General features: G+C 33.6%; 2 protein-coding genes across 2 annotated transcripts; both read left to right on the forward strand.

The window, feature by feature from the left end:
• The first annotated feature begins 1,193 nt into the window (after positions 1 to 1,193).
• LOC129940126 (ribosomal L1 domain-containing protein CG13096) lies at positions 1,194 to 2,264 on the forward strand. The gene is made up of 3 exons (XM_056048377.1): positions 1,194 to 1,375; positions 1,438 to 1,687; positions 1,754 to 2,264. The coding sequence occupies exons 1-3, from the start codon at positions 1,266 to 1,268 to the stop codon at positions 2,150 to 2,152; spliced, it is 759 nt and encodes a 252-aa protein (XP_055904352.1). The 5' UTR covers positions 1,194 to 1,265; the 3' UTR covers positions 2,153 to 2,264.
• A 9,376-nt stretch (positions 2,265 to 11,640) lies between these two features.
• Positions 11,641 to 18,285, forward strand: LOC129941716 (opsin Rh5). Its single transcript, XM_056050415.1, has 7 exons — positions 11,641 to 11,822; positions 11,893 to 12,081; positions 12,153 to 12,368; positions 12,431 to 12,561; positions 17,449 to 17,588; positions 17,664 to 17,851; positions 17,913 to 18,285. Exons 1-7 carry the CDS (start codon positions 11,752 to 11,754, stop codon positions 18,118 to 18,120), a joined length of 1,143 nt encoding a protein of 380 aa, XP_055906390.1. The 5' UTR covers positions 11,641 to 11,751; the 3' UTR covers positions 18,121 to 18,285.
• The last annotated feature ends 1,730 nt before the right edge of the window (positions 18,286 to 20,015 follow it).

Below are 20,015 nucleotides of genomic sequence, written 5' to 3' on the forward strand. Positions count from 1 at the left end.
ATTGCGTTTCCAAATTAGTTTTTTATCTAAAATAAGACCCAGGTGCTTAGCCTTGTCTGAGAATTTTAATTCTATTTTTTTTAATATAGAGAGGTTTGACAAATGGAATTTTGTATTTCCTCTAAAATAATACTAAATCGGTTTTATGTGGGTGGTAGTGAACTCTCTATGATGGAGGGAATATTCCATGGGGCGTACTAAGGTGTGTAACGCTGTTTCCACCGATTTATTTTTACAGTAGCCATGGTGCTACAAACACAGAAGTCTTGTATCAATACTTACCCTTAAATGCATATCAATCTTTCCAAGGTCTTACGAATAAATGATGATAGACTTATAGGTTGTAGATCTTTAGTATTGACTTGCGAGCATTTACCAGTTTTGCTTATAAAAGGATTGGTGCAATAATGTCTGATGTTTTTTGTAATTCGTCTGGTATTATTCCAGCCTTAAGATCGATAAATTTTGTGTTTTGTCACATTAACAAAAAAACAAACAAAAATCTCTTTAGTTTAAAAGTATTTCCAAAACTTAAAAAACGGTATATTTAAATACAAATACAAAGAGCACACAGTATTTTTGATTTCAAACACTCATTTCGGATCCTGGACAACAAGAAGCTGGAATAATCATCAAAAAAGATTACCATTCGATGAAAATTTCAGATTTTGGCCCACTACAATTTTTTAGGGGTATCATTCCAAGCCACGACGCAAAATTCGTTAAGTTGTGATTGACGTAATTATAACTTCTTTATAGAGAAGTGTGTTAGAAATTAAATACTTTGGATTCTCCTGAAAGATAGATATGCCAACATTCCGAAATAGATTACTTAACTATTTATATCAAACTTCGTTTTTTATTTAGCGGTTTCAAGGAATATATTACAAGGTTCAAATGTGAATAAATATAAAATATGGTTAGTCAAGTACTTGTTTGCTTCACCCTGTATTTACAATTAACTTACTGCTGCCAATTTTTAAACAGTTTTAAAACACGTTTCCAAATGAATGCCTTTTAGTTCGTATTCATTTAAACTCGACATGACTGGAAAGAGAATAAAAAAACTATACCTAATCAACGACCAGAGTGCGTCTCGTATTCTGTTTAAAGATTTAAGTTCAGCGATATTCAGCACATTTCCATTGTGTTGAATCAGCTGTTCAAAATGACATTTCCATCTGACACACGTGTATAAACAAAATACAAATACAAATTCTTCCGTACCATAACGCGAAATATATTTCTATTTCCATTCTTCTGTTATGGAAACTAAAGAATCTGCAACTGAAAAGAAAGTTAAATTGCTATGGAATCAAGCAAATATCCTGCCCCAAGAAAATCACACAATTCAGTTACTTCGATCGTTTTACTTGTAAGTATTCTTGTCAAAACCTTGAACTAGTTTGTGTGATAAAACTTGGGTTTTCCGTTCAGGACAACATGCAAAAAGCTGGGCAGCTATGATGCCAAATTACCTGCCTTGACATTTGTTCCATCTGTTATGTGTCCTAAATGTTCGTCCATTTGGTCAGAAAGTAAATTTTCACTTTCACTCAAACCTCTTCGGATTCATAGTCAAAAAGCTGAGAAATTAGTTGAAAAACTTAAAACTGACCAAAAGAGCCTAAGTAGGAAGCAGAAGAAACGGGCTAAATGGCTGAAAAAGAAAATATGCAACAATGTGGTGAGTTTCTAAAGATTCCTTTTATTTGTGTTTTTGTTGAAAATAAACAATTTTCTTCTATTCAAGGAAATAACGTGTGAGTTTTGCAAACTAAAAACCAAACAAGCTCTTATCAAGACGAAGGAAAAGATAAAAACCGAAGAAAAAGAACCTGAAATAGAGATACCAACGAAAAAGAAGAAAAAGAAAAAAGACAAATCTGCTGGACTCAAGCTTGACAAAGTGATTAAACCTCCAGTCACACTGCAACCGCAATCCCAACCCCATCCAAAGAAACCGAACCCAAATCCACCTGCAAAGAAAAATAATAAATCAAAAGCGCAACCAGCGAAGGCGAAAATTGAAAAAACTATTTCAAAAACACAAAAGCAAAACTCTCTCCTGCAGCTTGCTAAAATGCTTAAAAGTCAAATCCCCGTCGTGGGGACAAAACCAAATAATCAGTTGGAAAAGTTGCTACGGTAACGACGATTAGTTGTAAGAGATTTGATCTCTTCAGATTTGAATAAAAAGATGAAAAAGATTTGAGCTAGAGAAATGTATATTTTTAAATATTAAATTTAAAAATGTTAATTGATTTAATTTGTTATCTTTCGGACCTCAAGTGTTTTAGACCGAATGCCATATTTTTTTTTGTTTGAATTCATTTTTTGATTTAATGTTATTTGTTCAGTAGGTTTGTTCTTTTTTTGTCAGGCCTAAAGAAGAGGGAGAGGACAATTTTTCAGGTTTCTCTTTGACGGATATACATAACCACTTTCAATACCAAGCAAAACACAATTAAAAAGTGGGAAACAGCCAAAAAGCCAAAAAGCCGCAGTTTTTGAAGAAAAAAATATTCCGTTGAATAATTTAAGGACAAATTGAGAGATAGGTGGGGTGTGGATTTTTACTATTTTTATAAATTTAGATCTTTAAGTTTTGTTTGTCCGTCTGTGCAGTATAACGATGGACAATGGATCTTTGCTTTATCAAGGTCGGAAAAGACCTCACCGATGCTCTTCATGCCAAAAAGGTTCAACATCGTTCTGAAAAGAATTGTGCAAAACTCAATCAGCAACACTAGAGGCACAATCTTCTAATGGTCCGACCAATTACCCGGATACGCTCCCGATCATATTGAAATTACACTTTCACTCAAAATGAAATTGAAAACGATTCAAAATATAAATTGGAATTCTGAAATTCACTTTTGTCGATATCGGTATCATTTTTTTTCCAACTCAAGAAGAAGTGAATTTCCGTGCTCTATAATCTATATTTCGATATTTGAGATTTTTCAGTGATTTGAAACAGAGTAAGTTGATGTGATTTAAATCCGACAAGAGGAAATTTTTTAAGAACAGTAGTATTTGTACTTAAAGGAAATAAACATTAAGTTTTTTTTGTAATGCACGGTTCGTGAGAAGTTCTACTTTGTACTTGAGGGAACGGACGAGTCTTTTTGAATAAAACAATGTTTCTTTTTAAACTGACAAATTCAAAAGCTAACATAAGAGTTTTCCCGAAATATATTATCGGAAACTTCTTATAGCTATGAACTGCAAACCTACAACAAAACAGTGCAAATAAACACCACTAATATTTTATATTTACTTTATTGAAATCAACTGAATTATTAATTGACTGATGCGATGTAATGTACTGCGCCGTCCCTTGGGATTGGATTCGAAGACCTTCCGGGTGGAGCGTTGCTGTCCATTCGCTCTACATAACCTAGCCATCTAAGCCGTTGGACTTTAATTCTGTTAACTAGGTTAGTGACGCTGTACTGCCCGTACAGTTCGTCATTATATCTTCTCTTCCATTCTCCATCTATGCATACGGGACCAAAAATCAACCTAAGAATTTTTCTCTCGAATCAACCTAAGACGCTCTCATCTTTCTGACAGGGTCCAGGCCTTATTGCCATAAATGAGAACCGGGATGATGAGTGTCTTAAAGATGGTGATTTTAGATGCTCGAGAGAGGACTTTACTTCTCAATTACCTTCTAAGTCCAAAGAAGCATCTATTTGCAAAGGTTATACTTCGTTTGATTTCAACGTTGGTGTCGTTGTCTGTGTTTATGACGGTGCCTTGGTAGATAAAGTCTTCAACTACCTCAAAGTTTAGCTAGCAATGGTGACGTTTTGTCCAAGACGTCGTTGTTCAATGTCCTTGTTTGATGATGATGCATATACTTGGTCTTGCCGTCATTGACCACTAAACCCATCTTCTTCGCTTCCTCAAAAACGCTTCACTGATCTTTCGCTTTGATCTTCCGATTATGTCAATATCATCCGCGTATCCGAGTTATTGGATGGATCTTTGAAAGATTGTGCCTCTAGTTTTGATTGTTGAGTTTTGCACAATTCTTTACAGAACGATATTGAAGAAGTCGCATGACAGTGCATCGCCTTGTCTAAAATCTTTTTAGACGTCAAATGCATCGGTGAGATCTTTTCCGTCCTTGATGGAGCAGCATGCATTCTCCATCGTCATTCTGCAAAAACGGATAAGTTTGGCAGGGATGCCAAAACTAGACGTTCCAAGATCTGCCGTAGTGTATTTGGTGCATAGTGGACTTCCCTGGTCTGAAGCCACACTGATAAGGACCTATCAGGTTGTTGACGAACGGCTCCAGATGTTCATATAATACGGCAGAGAGGATCTTATATGCAATGTTAAGGAGACTAATGCCTCTGTAAGTGGCGCAATTTAGTAGGTCTCCGTTTTTATGTATCGGGCACACTATGCTGAGATTTCACTCATCGGGCATGCTTTCTTCCGACCATATTTTGCAGCTGAGTTGGTGCATGCTCCCTACCAAGTCATCTCCTGCTGATTTGAATAGTTCGGCAGCGGCCGTCAGCACCAGCAGCTTTAATTGACTTCAGTTTAGATAATGCTATCTTCACTTCGTCAAGGTCGGGTAGGCGGAATTGGTGATCTTCGTCGCCTAGGTTGAGTGGTTCTATCTCCCTTACAGCGGAATTCGGTTCGTCATCGCCGTTATATAATTTGGAGAAGTGATCTTTCCATATTCTCAGCATCGACTGCGGTTCTACTACGATGTTCCCCTGATCGTCTTTACAGGCTTCGGTTCGTGGCTGGTACCCTTTGGAGGTCTTTTTACCGTTTGGTTAAATTTACGAACTTCATTCCTGTTGAGACATCCCCCTATCTCCTCGATCGCACGCTTCTCGTGCTGTCTTTTTTTTCCATCTAAGAAGCCGGTGTTCCTCTCTCCTCTTCTGCTCGTAGAGCTCGCGAGCAGCTCTGGTCCTTCTGTGCAGCGTCGTTTTGTATGTTTGTTGTTTCTCTGCGTGCGCTTGCCGGCATTGTGAAACCTAGCACTTCGGAGGCTGCATCTCTGATGGCTCCAAGGCAATGTTTCCACTGGTTTTCAATGCTTCTCACGGTACTTCCTTGTTTTGGCTTTCGGGATATCCGTAGCCGTAAGCTACAACGAGTTAGTGGAATTTTCGGACATACTGGAGAAGTGTCGTGCATCGATCGCAATGTGGTTAATATGGTTGACAGTTGATTGATCAGGAGATTTCCATGTCTCCTTGTGGATATAAAGATGTGTGAACTGCGTACTAGCTACCAGAACGTCTCGACCCGCATCCCGCAGCGAAATCGATCAGCCAGAATCCGTTGTCGGAGGTGGAGTCGTGCAGGCTGTACCTCCCGATTGTGAAACCAAAGATGTCTTCTCTTCCTAGCTTGGTGTTAAAATCTCCTTAGATAATTTTAGTGTCATAGCCAGGGCTGAAAGAATATGTCTTATTGTCCTTATTTCGTTTGCTTGGATTGTCAACAGTGAATCCGTCCGTATTTGAGGCTTGTTGGTGCTTCGCAACTAAGGTATTTTTACGTGGTCAGGAAGTCACCCCCACGACACAACCGCCAACCTCGAGGGCTAGATCTTTATTACAACTTCAAGGATGGGGAGTCGCATGAACCGCTCTTTATAGGCCTGGGCTCCGAATAAGTCGTAGAAGCCCTATAAGGTGTTCACTAAGTAGTTCAACCTTACTGGAACTGTAGATGCCACCGTTGGTACCATCTCGAGAATTCGTCCGCTGCCATCTGAATAAGGAGAGGTGCCTTAGTTGAAACACCTCTCCCCTCTCTATCTTTTGCTGCCACCAACAACTTTCCACTGGGGTTACAACCCAATCTCCAGTTGAGGTACTAGCCACCTGATGTTCACTGCTGGGAGGTGAGGGACGAGGGTATGAGTTAATAGACAGAGGTGGGTTTTGAGAAAAACCTGTGAACGCTTGTGTCCTCTTGAATGGACATGTATACCAATTGAATATCAAGAGTGATGTCAGTGAACGTTTTTGGGTATAAAGAAGGAAACTTAGAAGATGTGTTTAGTGGTCAATGAGGACAAGACCAAGCACATACTGCAATCAAGAAAGGACATTAAACGACAATGTTTTAGACAAACCGTCACCATAAACAGCTATAACGTATATATAGTCAAGGAATATGTCTAAGTAGGTAGTACGGCTATGAATTCAGACAAAGACACCAGTGGAGAATGACTTTTGTAAATCGCTGCTGCTTTGAACAATCGAGCAGTAAAGTCTTCTCGAGAAACTAAAGTCATCTTTTTCTGGTTTCTGGTTCTTATTAATGGCTCTGAGTCTTGGACCTTGTGAAGGCAAGATGAGAACTTCTTAGGATGTTCCGAAAGAAATTCTTCGATTGATTTTTTTTATCCGTCTAAATAGATGAAGTGTGGAGGAAGATATACATCAAAGAAATTGATTGGTTGTACAGCTACACTGGTCTAATAAATATAAAAATAATAAAACACCAACGACTTGGATGGCTTGGATGGTTTTCGAATCCAATCCTGAAAAACAGCGCAGTAGAGGAAGTCCACAACTCAGGTGACGCACACCAGGTGGGAGAGGACCTCAACTAACTTAGGGTGCAAAACTTCAGGCTGATAGCTATGGACCAAGATTGATGGAGACACTGGATGGTAGAGGTCCTGGTTCTTCCGAAGTAAGTAAGGTCTTAAACAATATTAATAATTTTTTTAAATACATATGCATATATGTAGGTATACTTTTTGCATCTTTAAATGTAAGTATTATTTATTTTAATATTATATCAAATGTTAACCTTTCTGCATATTTTTAATTAGCTACCAGCTGAACACTGATATCTTCAAGTTTTCCGTGTCAAAACTAAAAGTTAAAAAAAAAACCCTTAGATAACCATTTCACAAAACGAAAAAAGGCACGGTCTCAAGTCTCAACAATTATTTCAGAATTCTAAAAAACCGACTAGAAGTAGGTGTTTTAAACAAATTTCATGAAAACAGCCTCTTCTTCAAAACCTTTATGATTCGAGATAAACAAGCTACCCCATTCTGAAAGGTTATGATCGATTAAAAAAAAGACCGCTCTAACGATTTCCAAAAAAAACAAAAGGTTTTTTGGGAAGTAAAATGACATTTAAATTTTTGAAGATAAAATATTTTTGCAGGTGTATTATGAAAGTTTGATATGGTCTTCTGAGGGCTTTAATGTCATAAAACTGACATTTAGAAATATTTTTCCATTTTTAAAAGAAGACAAAACATGAACTCTTTATGGTGAATAAGAAAAGGGACACAAATTAAAAGTTTGAAAGTGGTTAGAAATATGAATTGATGTTTTAATTTCAAATGTTTGTTCGTAATTAGAAAAACACTTTTTGATAAGATAAGGTAAGATTGTTTTAAGTACACTAAAAATTATAAGAAATACATATATGTATGCACAAGTGTGTTTTTTAATATAAATGCTTTGGTAAGAAAATAAATATAATTTTTAAAAAAGTTTGTAAAGGTGGTGCTTAGCTAAGAGAATAGTAAAGACATTTTTTTTCTTTCAGTCATTAAAAACTTGCTTGATTGTTCAGATTTTCAATAAAGTATAAAACATTACAAAAGCTAGCTAGGTTCAAAGGTTATTTGCATTTCAATTTAATAAGTCACGATTTAAAAAACAAATATAAAAAGTAAAATATGTGTTTCTGTTATAATTTGTTATTACGTCGCTAGAGACATACGAGTATTGTTTCCAATTTATTGAATTAGGCTTATCATGTGATGTGTTTAGTTTAGTCCAAGCAACAATGGCGATCTTTTTCGTTATCAAGCAGCGCTTCTTAACGGCTACTACTAACGCTTTTATTATTTTAACCGAAAATAATATGGCTGTTTGTATTATCGCCGTTTTTAAACCAATTTTAAAAACAATTTCCAGTATTGTGTTATATAATTTTTTTTTAATAAAACTATTTTAAAGTTCGATGTAAAAAATGAAGTTTGATAAAAATATGATTTTAACTATGAATATGTTACAAAATAGTGCCGAAAATTTAAATTTTTAAATGCACACAAAATAGTTTTGGAGATAATATCATTTTTTATTCGTAAATTTTTCGAAGTGACAAATTTAGCCGTTAATTGGATTTTTTTTTCATAAAGTATACTTGTTTCGTACCACGTTACAATATATAATATAAAATTTAATTCCAGTCTCTAGCGTTTTTGGTTCGTGAGATATTTTATTCCAACATTTTCACCTTATTTTTAAACTATGCTAAAAAACCACCCACTCAATTTCCTTGAGATCCCTTTCCGCATCTTTCTGCATTATTATCTGTATAACAAAATTTATTTAAAGTCGATATATTTACTAGTTCTTGAGCTATAAAAGACGAAAAAACGTCAGACGTTCGAACGTGCGTACACACGCACGTACAGTCATCGTTCTTAAAATCTTTTATTTCGACTCTAGGGATCTTGAAATCGAGAAATGTCAAAATTTTCAATTTGACAAATCGAAAGAAACAAAAAAAAAATACGAACTGTGTTGGTCTTCCGCTAGCTTCTCTCGGATAGTGGTAAACACATGTGTCCACTTGCGATTGACTTTCAAAAAGATCGAATGTCGAGAGTAATTAGTCAACTCTCCGCAAGCTATTCTCCAGACTATGTCCACTTGCAAGATTGCTCTCGAGAGCAGCTTGAGAGCGACTCGCAGCATGTTTACTCTCAAATGGACACCTACCTTTATGGGACATCCTGTATAGGAACAACATAAAAAAGATGCTGGTAGCTCAAAATTCGTGCCCATTCGTCGATATTTGTTTAAGTTTTACGAAATATTAATAAGTTCATTTTATGTAAAATAAAAAATGTCGAAAACCATTTTTATTTATCACTTTTTAGTTATTTTTTGTAGGTTTTCGTTTTTATTGTAAAAAGAGTTCTTAACAACATTTTGCACATCATAAAATAATTTTCATTTTAATATCTGTTTTTGTTCCACCGATATTTTAGTCGAAAACCAATTTTTACTAATCTTTTGAAAGTTTTCATTTCTTACCAAAAAAGCCAATTTTTCTAAGAAAATTACATTATGTAAACAACAATATTTTATATAAAATTAGAAAATTTTGAATCCAATACCGAGATATTTGAGTCAAAAATTAGTTTTTGCGAATTTTTTGCAGCGACATCAAAAAATTTTTCTCACTGCCTCTTGCGAGGAATTGACAACTCCTCCAAGAGTACTTCTTGTCATGAAAAGTGCTTTCTCAAACCAGCTGTTCGGATTCGGCTTAAAACTATAGGTCTCCTGACAACATTACTCGCACACAGAGTTGTAAGTCACTAGGCTCTAGGCTCTAGTTCTCAACTGTTGAGCCACATAATTTATTTATTTTTAAATTGACGTTTGCCATCGTAACTGGTTCTAAAGATATTTCAGGTCAACGAAATTTTTCACTTTTTTATAAACTTCTATCGGGAAAAAATACCCACACAACTTTGTTTAGAGTCCTTTCTGTGTGTTAACTGTAAAACAAATAAAGAAGTCCATATCTCCACTGCTCCTTGAAGATGTACATAAAACCTCAAAAAAAGTTTTGAGAAAAATCGAATTGACAGTTTTTTTTACAAAAATTAAAAACCTAAACAAAAAAATTAATAAAAGTTGGTAAAAATTGATTTCCGACTCAAATATCTTTTCAAAACTTTGAGATATTGGCTTTAAACTACTTTTATCTTTTAAAAAATATTGTTTTTTTTATAATAAACACACACTCAAGTGGATATTACTTCCCTTATTATGCAGAGGCACAGTGTGAGCACTAGGAAGAGAAGAGAGGGTTTAAAAGGAGATGTCGGTGCACATTGGTTTTGAATTCCTGAATATTGCAATGACTTGGAAAGACAGAGTATGGTAAGGCATTCCACATTCGCGTAGTACGGCAAAAAATCGAATCTCTGTATTTGACAGTACGGCCGAAGTTGGGCTCGAGGGTATACTGATGAGCAGCGCGCGAGTATTACGGTTGAACTGTTTCTAAGGGAGGAATACAACTGGCTATTTCACTAGAGCATAAGCCGTTAAAATAACGGTAAAAAAGGGTCAGACAAAAGACCTTACGACGATAAACGAAGTAAATGAACTTTTGATGATATTATCATCTATCAATTTAAATGCTCTACGTTCAATACTATCCAAGAGGCTGAAGTAAGTTGCAGGAGCACCAGCCCAGAGATGGAAGTTATACTCAAGCTTTGGACGTATGTAAGTCTTGTATCTAACAGCCAGATCAGAAGGGGTGATATATTTCTTGCATCGCATAGGGAAACCCAAACACCTTGTGGCATTTTTGGCGACATCGCGTATGTGATTATTCCACAAGAGGTGGTTGGTGACACACATACCGAGAATATTGAGGTGTTCACTCTCATTGATGCAAGTGCCATCCATGGATAATGGCAAAGGGGGTATATTCGCTTTAACGATACAAGACAGCATTGGGTTTTCGAAGCATTAAATTCCACGCGGTTTTTTAATCCCCATTGAACAATGCTGTTTAGGTCGGAATATAATGAGCTTATCATATTATGTCGTTGCAGTTCCACATCCGAAGAAGAGGCAATCTGAAAACAAATATGAAAAGCTAAGAGTACTATCGTCAGCGAAACAATGTATTGGATTAGATATTGCAGACAGGAGATCATTAATAAAAATGAGAAAGAGTGTTGGAGATAAAACAGAGCCCTGGGCACACCAGCATTTATTTTATGGTTTCCAGACTTGAATCCATCCAATACTATTTGTATTGAACGATCCGAAAGGTAATTACTAATCCAATAAAGCAGGGATTCATGAAATACGAAAGCACGCATTTTCGATAAGAGAGCCTGATGCCAAACCCTATCAAATGCTTTTGAAATATCAAGTGCAATAATTTTACTTTCCCCAAAACGATGTAAAGATTTGTTCCACTGTTCGGTGAGATGAACCATGAGATCACAAGTGGACCTATTGCTACGAAAGCCGTATTGCCTGATAATTAATCAGCGTTTCCATGACCTCAATATTCAGTAAAATTTTGAGAAAGATCTAATAGACAGTTTTTTTTACAAAAAATAAAAACCTAAACAAAAAAATTAACAAAAAAAACCTTCTATATATTTACTTTTTAAAACTCAAGATTTCAAAATGTTTTGAATTTGGCTTTAAACCTTTAAGACTATACGAAATTAATAGTTCTAATTCAGTTTTCAGATCCTAAAATCCTAAGTAACTAAGTAATAACTCCTGAAAAATGAAGTCAAATGAAAGAACAGAAAATAATCGGCAAAAATTCATCACAATCCCATTTGTTTCCTACTTTAGTCTGAAGCACAATAATGAATGTCAATACCAATAGAATTATCATTGGTATTTCCACCGATATACCTGCCATGTCGTTTATAGTTGACTTGACATTGTGCAGCATATTATGCACTTTGCTGATGAGACGAATGTTTCCCGCAAAATGTGTCTTAATCCATGGCTTAATAGTAAGACATACCACAAAAAGGAATTCCTTAATCTTCTTAGACGTCTTCTCGTCAAATGAAAAACCTATAAAAACCCACCACAAAAATTCCACAACGCGAGTCTTTACAATCGGGTGGAATAATTCAAATCGAAATTTTTAAAAAGTTTTTCCTGGGAACACCAGAAATGTTCTTACCCAAAAACTAACTCAGGAAATAATATGGACGTCGGATTGGATTCCGATATCCGTCTATATCTGCGGCCATTAGCGTATTCGAATTATTTTAATAAGTAAAGATTTAACATAATTGTGTCAAATTGTTGTGTGAAATAAAAATGATTGTGATTTCTTGTTTCAAAGTTCTGGGAAAAACGAAACAAAATTTCTGGGATGGAATCTGCCAGTTGAGTCCCTGCATATGGTGCATCCTTATTGGCGTGGTTTTCTAGCTCCACCAACTTATCACCATGCCCTCTATTTCATCATCTATTTGGCCCTATTTTCATTCTCTATTTTTGGAAATGGATTGGTGATATGGATTTTCGGAACGTTAGATTAAAAAACTCTCTTATCCTTAATTTATTCCTTTTTGAAAAAAGTGTTATTTTTTTCTGTTGTAGATCGAAATCGTTGCGGACACCTTCGAATTTATTTATCATCAATTTAGCTGTTTTTGATTTGTGCATGGCTGAGAATTCGTTGGTGTTTCTGGGGAATTCCATTTGGGGACGAATGCTGGGCGATGACTTAGGTTGTAATATTTATGCATTTATGGGAGGAATTGCAGGAGTTGGTGCTGCAATTTCAAATGCTATGATCGCTTTTGATAGATACAAGTAAGATACAAAGTTTTTGTTTAAAATATTATTGAGAATTTATTTTAGTTTATTTTTTTAAGAACAATATCAAGTCCAATTGATGGTCGTTTGAATGCGTTTCAAGTGTCAATGTTAATTGTTGTTACTTGGTTTTGGGCGATACCATTTAATTTGATGGCATTCCTTAGAATATGGGGTCGTTATATGCCAGGTTAGTAAAAGTTCTTTTTTTTAAATTGATGCATATAATGTTAGTATGTATAATATAATGTAATATTAGATTGATTAGAAAATTGTTATACATATATTCATTTTTGTAAATAATTCATTATATAAAATCATTTGAGCATGACATTATCGTCTAAATTGCTTGTTTAAAAATCTCATTCTTAAGTACATTATTTCAAATGTATCAATGTAACTTTATTAAAAAAGTTTAAAATATTTCAATTAATTTGTTTAAAATGTAAAAACAATGTAATTTTGTATGTACATATGTATATTGTTTTTTTGTTTGTTTTATAAATGACCAGTTTTTATTCTATTTCTATAATTTATGTCAATTTTTTAGAATTCGAAAATTGTTTTAAATTTTTTGAAAGTCAGCGCACTTTCATTTCCATTACATGAAGTTTATCTATATCAATAAACTTCAATTTTAAGAGTCCTAATAAATATCGGTGACAGTCCAGTTGCGATATATGTACATCACGTAAAGGCTTTTCCTTTAAAGGAGGGTCGATTTTAAAATTAAATAAGACAAGATAAAACAAGATGTATATCAATATGCTTTTATCTTCATTTGAAAACTAACAATGTTTGAAATATAACATTGGGGAGGTTCAGGCAACATAAGGGGCTTCATTTGCAGTCAACTTCATTATTTGAACGTAAATTTTGACCTAGGCAACTACATAGTTAATTTTTTAATTCAGAACTTTACTTCACAAACCTCTACATAGCAAAAAAACTACAAAAATCATTATTGTCCACAGAACACTCTTCATGCAAGCTACAAGTCCATTATGATTTGTATTTTGTATTGTAAAGAAATATTACTTATTTCTTTTCCAAATTGATAAGGAAACCTTTTACAGAAAACATTAAATGGAGTTGTGCGGAAAATAAATAAATCATTAAGTAATAAAGTTCAGCTTTCGGTTGAATGAAAAAACATGATCAATTGTCATTTTGACATAAGTTGATTGGACTTGATAGTTAGAGAGATTTTTCTTGACTAACTTTCCAATAAAGTTGCCTTATTAATTATTGGAGGGCAATTTTTTGACTGCTGGCCAATCAGATGCTATAAACTTGCCTTTCTTTTAAGTCCCTTATGTCTTCCGCCGCGGATTCTCTGGGTGGTACGCATTCGAAAGTTAAATTATTGATTATGTTGTCTTTGAGGGCCTTAGTACATTACGGCTTATTTGCAACTTAACAGCCGAATTGCAACTTATGAAATCTCCACAAGAAAAAGTCTAAAGAGATAAAATCACACGATCTTGATGGCCAATAAATATCACTTCGGTGAAATGGGAAATAATCTCGCAGAACATCGATTAGGTTTTGAGGTGTGTGGCATGAAGTACCATCCTGCTGAAATCATATGTCTTCGGTGGGATCACTTAATTAAGGCCACAAGTAGTTGTTAATCTAGAGGTCGCCGTTGACGATGAAGATGGCTTGGCTAGCATCCTTTTCGATTAAAGATGATGAATCCTCCAGTCCAAAAATCACTCCAAACAGTAACTTTATTTTGATTCATTGGCACCTAGAGAATCTCCATGGATAAGTGTGATTCCAAATCCGGACGCTTTGCTTATTCACGTACTTTATTCATCCAAAAATGTAACTAAGATGATTTTTCCACCAACATTTTGATCAACTTTCAATGCTCCAAAGGACCAAAGTCCAATTAGCGAACGGTGCTGTCGTTTGGTTTCAGCTCTGGACTCAGATTAGATCTTTGTTTGGGCGCAGGTAGACGTAGAATTTTCCATGTTTTGTTCTGCGACAAGGCAAGTTCTTGTGAGCAACGCGGAATTGACTGCTTTGGATTCTGTTGCATACTTTTACGAACAACTGTGATGTTTTTAGCAAATCTTGCGTTATGTTGACGAACGGGTTTTGGCTAATTGTTTACTGAACCGGTGGATTCAAATTTGTACCCCAAACGTTGAACAGTCGATTTGGAATTACGATCATGTACTACATAAAAAGGGCACAACGCGCGCATCGTTGCTTCTAGAAAACAACCATTTTTATATTTGCTACTGTCCTTCATCTATTTGTTATTGATACAATTTTCCAGGAGGCTTTTAATTGCATTATATGTGGAGTAATGGTAGTCATAATACTGTTTTTCAGAATTGTGTATGATCATAATTCTGTGTGTACAAATTTTTGCATTTCAAAACCCTGTAAATTGGAATACTGTACACCAAAATGCTCTCTCCGAATTTCTTATCACAAAATATTGTATTCTTAAAAAGTATATTTTTGTTAGTTATGTTTTTAAAGGTTATGTATGTACATATGTATTAGGAGGATTCATTTCCGCAATTTTTTTTTTCTCGGTGCTGAAGCAAAATATTAATTTACTTATTGAAAAAAAGATTCTCACCAAGGTAGCTCTTAATATCAATTTTAAGTATGTACTTACAATTCAAAATTGAAGTTTTCCTATTTAAAATGCATGTAAGAAACATTCAATTTTTTGCCATTTTTATGCCTCAAAACTTAAGAAATTGATAAATACTAATTTCTGAGTCAGATATCATAATAATTCTAAAAAAGTTGTTCCATACAGTATTTCGATTCCAACTCGTGAGTACTTCAACTACGTTTTCATCAGCCACCCTTTTTCGTTGAAGCAGTTTGTCCTCCTCCTAAAGGGCGGATCCAGACTTTTTATCAGGGAGGGGGGTACACACACTTAGATGAGTTTTTACTCACAGCTTCAAAATGTTCTTTAATGTTTTGTAAAGGAAGCAAACAAAATTTAAAAAAACATAATGTGGATCGTAATCTTACATTTACATATTTAAATTGCTAAAGTGGCAACTTTAGTTATGATGACTCCCTAAATATGAAAGCATTCCAAGATTCCAACAGTTTTTTAAATATGCCATATTTAAGATCTAAAACGCAATAGTTTCACGCAGAAATGCAAGAAATTGTTTTTAAGCGTAGCTTTTTTCGAAAAATAAAATATACTTTTTTGTTTCCATTACTATTAATGCGAAGAACACTACAAACATTTAGGAAAGACGATCTAAAATATGAAGAACTGTTGGGCTTTTTTTGACGTAAGCTTTTTCGGGAGTCTAATATTACTATCGCTATCAGTCTGCTGACTCGTATTTTGACTTTAAAGTTTACAATTTGTAGAGAGAAAATGCTTGGTTTTTGAATTTGAGAATGTATGTGCATTAAAGTACATAATTTCTCTAAAAAATTAAATTAAAACAAATTAAGGTAAACAAATAGGAAAGAAACGTTTTTGTGGCACTCACAAATTACACGTTTCAGAATATCTTTTTTCACTTCAAATCTAGTTTTTATATCAATAAATATGAAACATTTATTATGTTTTTCAATTACCCATTAGCTTAACAAAAGTGTAACTTTTGCTGTTTTTGGAACATTTATATTATTAAAATTCGTGCTTAAGTCTCACGTCTCGAGCATCCAAAGCAAAATCACTTCAAAAGTAGATTTATTTAATTTTTGAAGATATTTTACGATCTAAATATTTTTGGTAAGCACTAAATAAAGTGCTTATAGATATACATTTTACATTTAGATTTCGCTAGCGGATTTTGTAAACAAAATTAATGTTTTTTTTTTAATATAAAAAAATTAAATTTTTGATCACCCACAAGAGCACAGAAAAAGAATATTATTGAAATCGGTCCATTAGTTCTTGAGAAACCTTAAAAAAATGAAGGTTTTATGACAAATGCCCTTCTGGAAAAAAACCAAAATGTGTTTTTATTGTAGAAAAAAAAAACACAAAATTTAGAGAAAGTTTTAATAAAATCAATAATAAGAACCTGAAACAATTTTTATGAAAATAATTTAAAGCGTTACTAAAGTTTTTTCAAATTCTTAAATTGAGTGAAAACTAAAGTTTTAGTTGTTTTTGGTAGCATACCGATTTTTGGTGAATGTCATTAAATTACTAACATAGTTTTAAATGAAATCTTTACTTATACAACTTGACTGTATAAGCTTTATGGCTCATATGATCTCCCTCTGGATCGGTCAAAAGTTGATGAATTTGAACTGTTGTTTAAATAGGCCTGAATATCCGATTTATTTTATATTCTTGGTCCAGTCTTTAGTTAAAAGTAGAACTTTTAGCAACAAAGTTTAAGGACGTAAAATACAAATTATGTTTTCATTTACAAAAAATTCAAAATTCAAAATATAATAGGGGTCATGTCCTTTAACGCAATACGATTAGTTTTGAATTAAAGGGAACTCATTGGAAAAAAACAAAAATTATTGCGGGGAGGGGGTGGCATGACTCCTCCAGTTTTTCGATAAAAAAGCACGATGAACTTTCTTAACAGACGACTTGTCTGTTAGTAAAATTCAATAATTTTAAGCGTTTTTAACTAGACACAAAAAAAGAAACGTGCCAGAGCTGTCAAAACCAGTGTACAATAATTTCTTCCACGACCTGAATGAAAGCCTCTAGTCCTGGCGATGCTAAAAATGATGTGTCCGTCAATATACTGATCCCTTTAGTCTCCAAAAAATGCAAACGTTAATTGAAAGTTAGTTTTCAATGTTCAACTTCCAACTGATGACCTTAACTTGTTCGGGCCTTCCGTGGGCAGTGAGCGTTCCTTTTCTTCAATTAAATAACGTCCTGATTGATATCTTCATACATTTGTGCGTCTTTGATGGATGTAGAAAAGATCAGGAACAATGGTTAAGTTCCTGAATTTAACTATTAAGTCAAACAGACCATAGTGGGCTATGCTGTTTTTTTGTCCATTAAACTCATTTTTACAATGTATGTCGTTTATTTGACTGCCGCATTTTTAAAAGTTTTATAAAATTTGAATCATAATAACAATTTTAGAAGGCTACTTGACCACATGTTCCTTTGACTATTTAACCGAAGATGATGAAACTAAAAACTTTGGATTGGGAATTTTTATTTGGGCTTACTTAATTCCAATGATCATCATATGTACCTTCTATACCAAACTATTTTTACATGTAAGTTGTTTTTGAATGATTCAGAATTAATCAAAGATTATACCTTCGAACACGAAATTTATGAATTCCATCCAGGTAAGAGCTCATGAAAAGATGCTTGCGGAACAAGCTAAAAAGATGAATGTTAAATCGCTGTCAGCCAATCCAACAGCAAATAGTGTCGAAATAAGAATAGCCAAAGCGGCCTTCACAATTTACTTTCTTTTTATTTGTGCATGGACGCCTTATACGATGGTTTTCATGATATCGAATTTTGGTAATCGGTAAGTAAAAGATCAATACTTTGATGTTGTTGATTTTAAATTATGTGTTGTTTTCTATCAGAAATCTTATAACACCATTTACATCAATGCTTCCTGCAATGGCCGCTAAAATAGTGTCTTGTATTGATCCATGGGTTTATGCAGTGAGTCATCCTAAATACCGTCTGCAGCTGGAAAAACGTGTTCCATGGCTTGGAATAACAGAAAAGAATATACCTCAAGAAACCGAAAGTAAATCAACAACAAGTGATGTTGAAACTGCAGCGTAAAAAATTGAAATTTTGCGAAGCGTAAAACGAAAATAAGATTAATTTATAATTATATAATATAAGATAGATATTTTATTTATTAAAGCAATGAATTACAAAAATTCACAAAAAAATACAAAAAAAAAAGACTAGATTAGACAAATAAAGTGCATTCAAGAAAATTGATACATTTGTTTCTGAGTCTTTAATAATTGATGAAATGATGAAAACCAGGTGGCGTAACAGTCTGTTGGGAACTAGGTCTAGTGACCTAGGAATTTCAACCTTTTCTGGGAATCCGAGCTTTGATTTTGATTATCTGCTTTATTTTAAAAATAATATATCTGCTTTAATATATTTCAAAAACTTGATACCTATAGATACCTAATAGAATTGTTTGGACGAACGATTCCTTAAAAGAACAATACTTACTTTTAAAACGGTTTGCCTATTTTGTTGAAAATCGGTTTTTGTATGACAGCTGAATTTTAATAATTTATGAAGATTTTTCAAAAACTTAATGGAAATACTATAAATATTTCAACTGAATACTGAAAAAATGCTCTTCATAAATTTATCCTTAAAAAACCTTATATGTATATGTTTTTTTTCTAATTTAAAAAATTAATAGGTCTTAAGACTTTAGGTACGTCAAAAAGTATTTTTGAAGGTGAATTTGAATCAAGGCCAAACCCATAATGAAAGTCTAATATGATTCACAGACACAAAACCTTCTCGATCAGTGAACCTATGCATGTATATTATTTTTCATTTCTCCAATTTTAAAAAGTGCTTCAAGAAATCCCTTTCTATTCAAAAACCATCGACTTAAGAAGGTAATATAATCTATTTTTTGTGAAACCACACAAACATCAAATAATACAAATGAATACAAATAATGATACAAACTTTACCGTTGTAGAAGGGCGGAGCTTATAATTATCAACCTAAGCAAACAAGAACAAAATTACTGAGTCCCTTTGTCCCTGACGTGAGCATTTTTGCATAAGAAAATTAAATAGAAAAAGAAAACCAAACAAAAAATAGAACTGCCCCTTTTTTTCCTACAAAAATGATGAACGATAAAAACTTTTAAAATAAATTTACCAATTTTACCAGGCGATCATGACAATGAGAAGGTAAATTATTTTGCTGTTGTTTAAGTTCTTTTTTTCTTCTTTTAATCACCCACTCTTCCCTTTACTTTCTAAGTATAAAATGCAAAAATTATTGTTTTACATTTCTTTTAGATTGTGATATCTTTTGAAGAATGTTTCGAAAAGAAAATTTTAAAGTTTTCTATAAAAAATTACGCCAGCTTTAAAGTAATACAGTACGACCCGGAATAGTAACTCTCGCTCAAGTGCTATCAAGTGTCTATTTATGAGAACAAAAAGTCAAAGTATTTTATTTTATACAAACTTTATCTTACTTCAACTTACTATATACATATAGGTCCTTTTCGCTTAACTACCTTCCTTATTTGCCCACCTTTTATATTGCATAATTTAAACTCATGTTGTTTAAAAGCAAAGGTGCAAAATTTTAAATAATTAAGTAATATGTTAAAGTCATTTTAAGCAATTTACTAAGCTTTAAAAATCATTAACCTAATTTTAAACGATTTTAAGATCTTACTATGTCTTAATAATTTTCTAAAGTTAAAATCACGGAATGGTTCCATCCATGTGACATCTATACAATTAGTCTTATAGAAGCAGTGGATAGAAAGGTCTATTCAACGGTTGGGAATTCCACTTAATAGATCCGTTTAAGCGTATTTGCTTTGTTTATTTTCAGGAACTGTCATTTTTAGATATTTTGGATGTTTTTGATAAAAAAACAATTGGTAATTTACTAGTTTAGGTAGTACAATAAAAAAAGATTTAAAATGTTGGACTCCCTTAGTCAATTGT

This window comes from Eupeodes corollae, chromosome 1 (genome assembly GCF_945859685.1).
Source record: "Eupeodes corollae chromosome 1, idEupCoro1.1, whole genome shotgun sequence".
Taxonomy (NCBI): domain Eukaryota; kingdom Metazoa; phylum Arthropoda; class Insecta; order Diptera; family Syrphidae; genus Eupeodes; species Eupeodes corollae.

What these genes read in the sequence shown, in the direction of transcription:
- LOC129940126 (XM_056048377.1), top strand. Translation starts at nt 1,266, where the DNA reads ATGGAAACTAAAGAATCTGCAACTGAAAAGAAAGTTAAATTGCTATGG. An exon ending in TTACTTCGATCGTTTTACTT is followed by an intron (nt 1,376 to 1,437) that starts GTAAGTATTCTT and finishes TTTTCCGTTCAG; the next exon opens with GACAACATGCAAAAAGCTGG. An exon ending in AGAAAATATGCAACAATGTG is followed by an intron (nt 1,688 to 1,753) that starts GTGAGTTTCTAA and finishes CTTCTATTCAAG; the next exon opens with GAAATAACGTGTGAGTTTTG.
- LOC129941716 (XM_056050415.1), top strand. Translation starts at nt 11,752, where the DNA reads ATGGACGTCGGATTGGATTCCGATATCCGTCTATATCTGCGGCCATTA. An exon ending in ATCGCTTTTGATAGATACAA is followed by an intron (nt 12,369 to 12,430) that starts GTAAGATACAAA and finishes TATTTTTTTAAG; the next exon opens with AACAATATCAAGTCCAATTG. An exon ending in ATGGGGTCGTTATATGCCAG is followed by an intron (nt 12,562 to 17,448) that starts GTTAGTAAAAGT and finishes TAACAATTTTAG; the next exon opens with AAGGCTACTTGACCACATGT.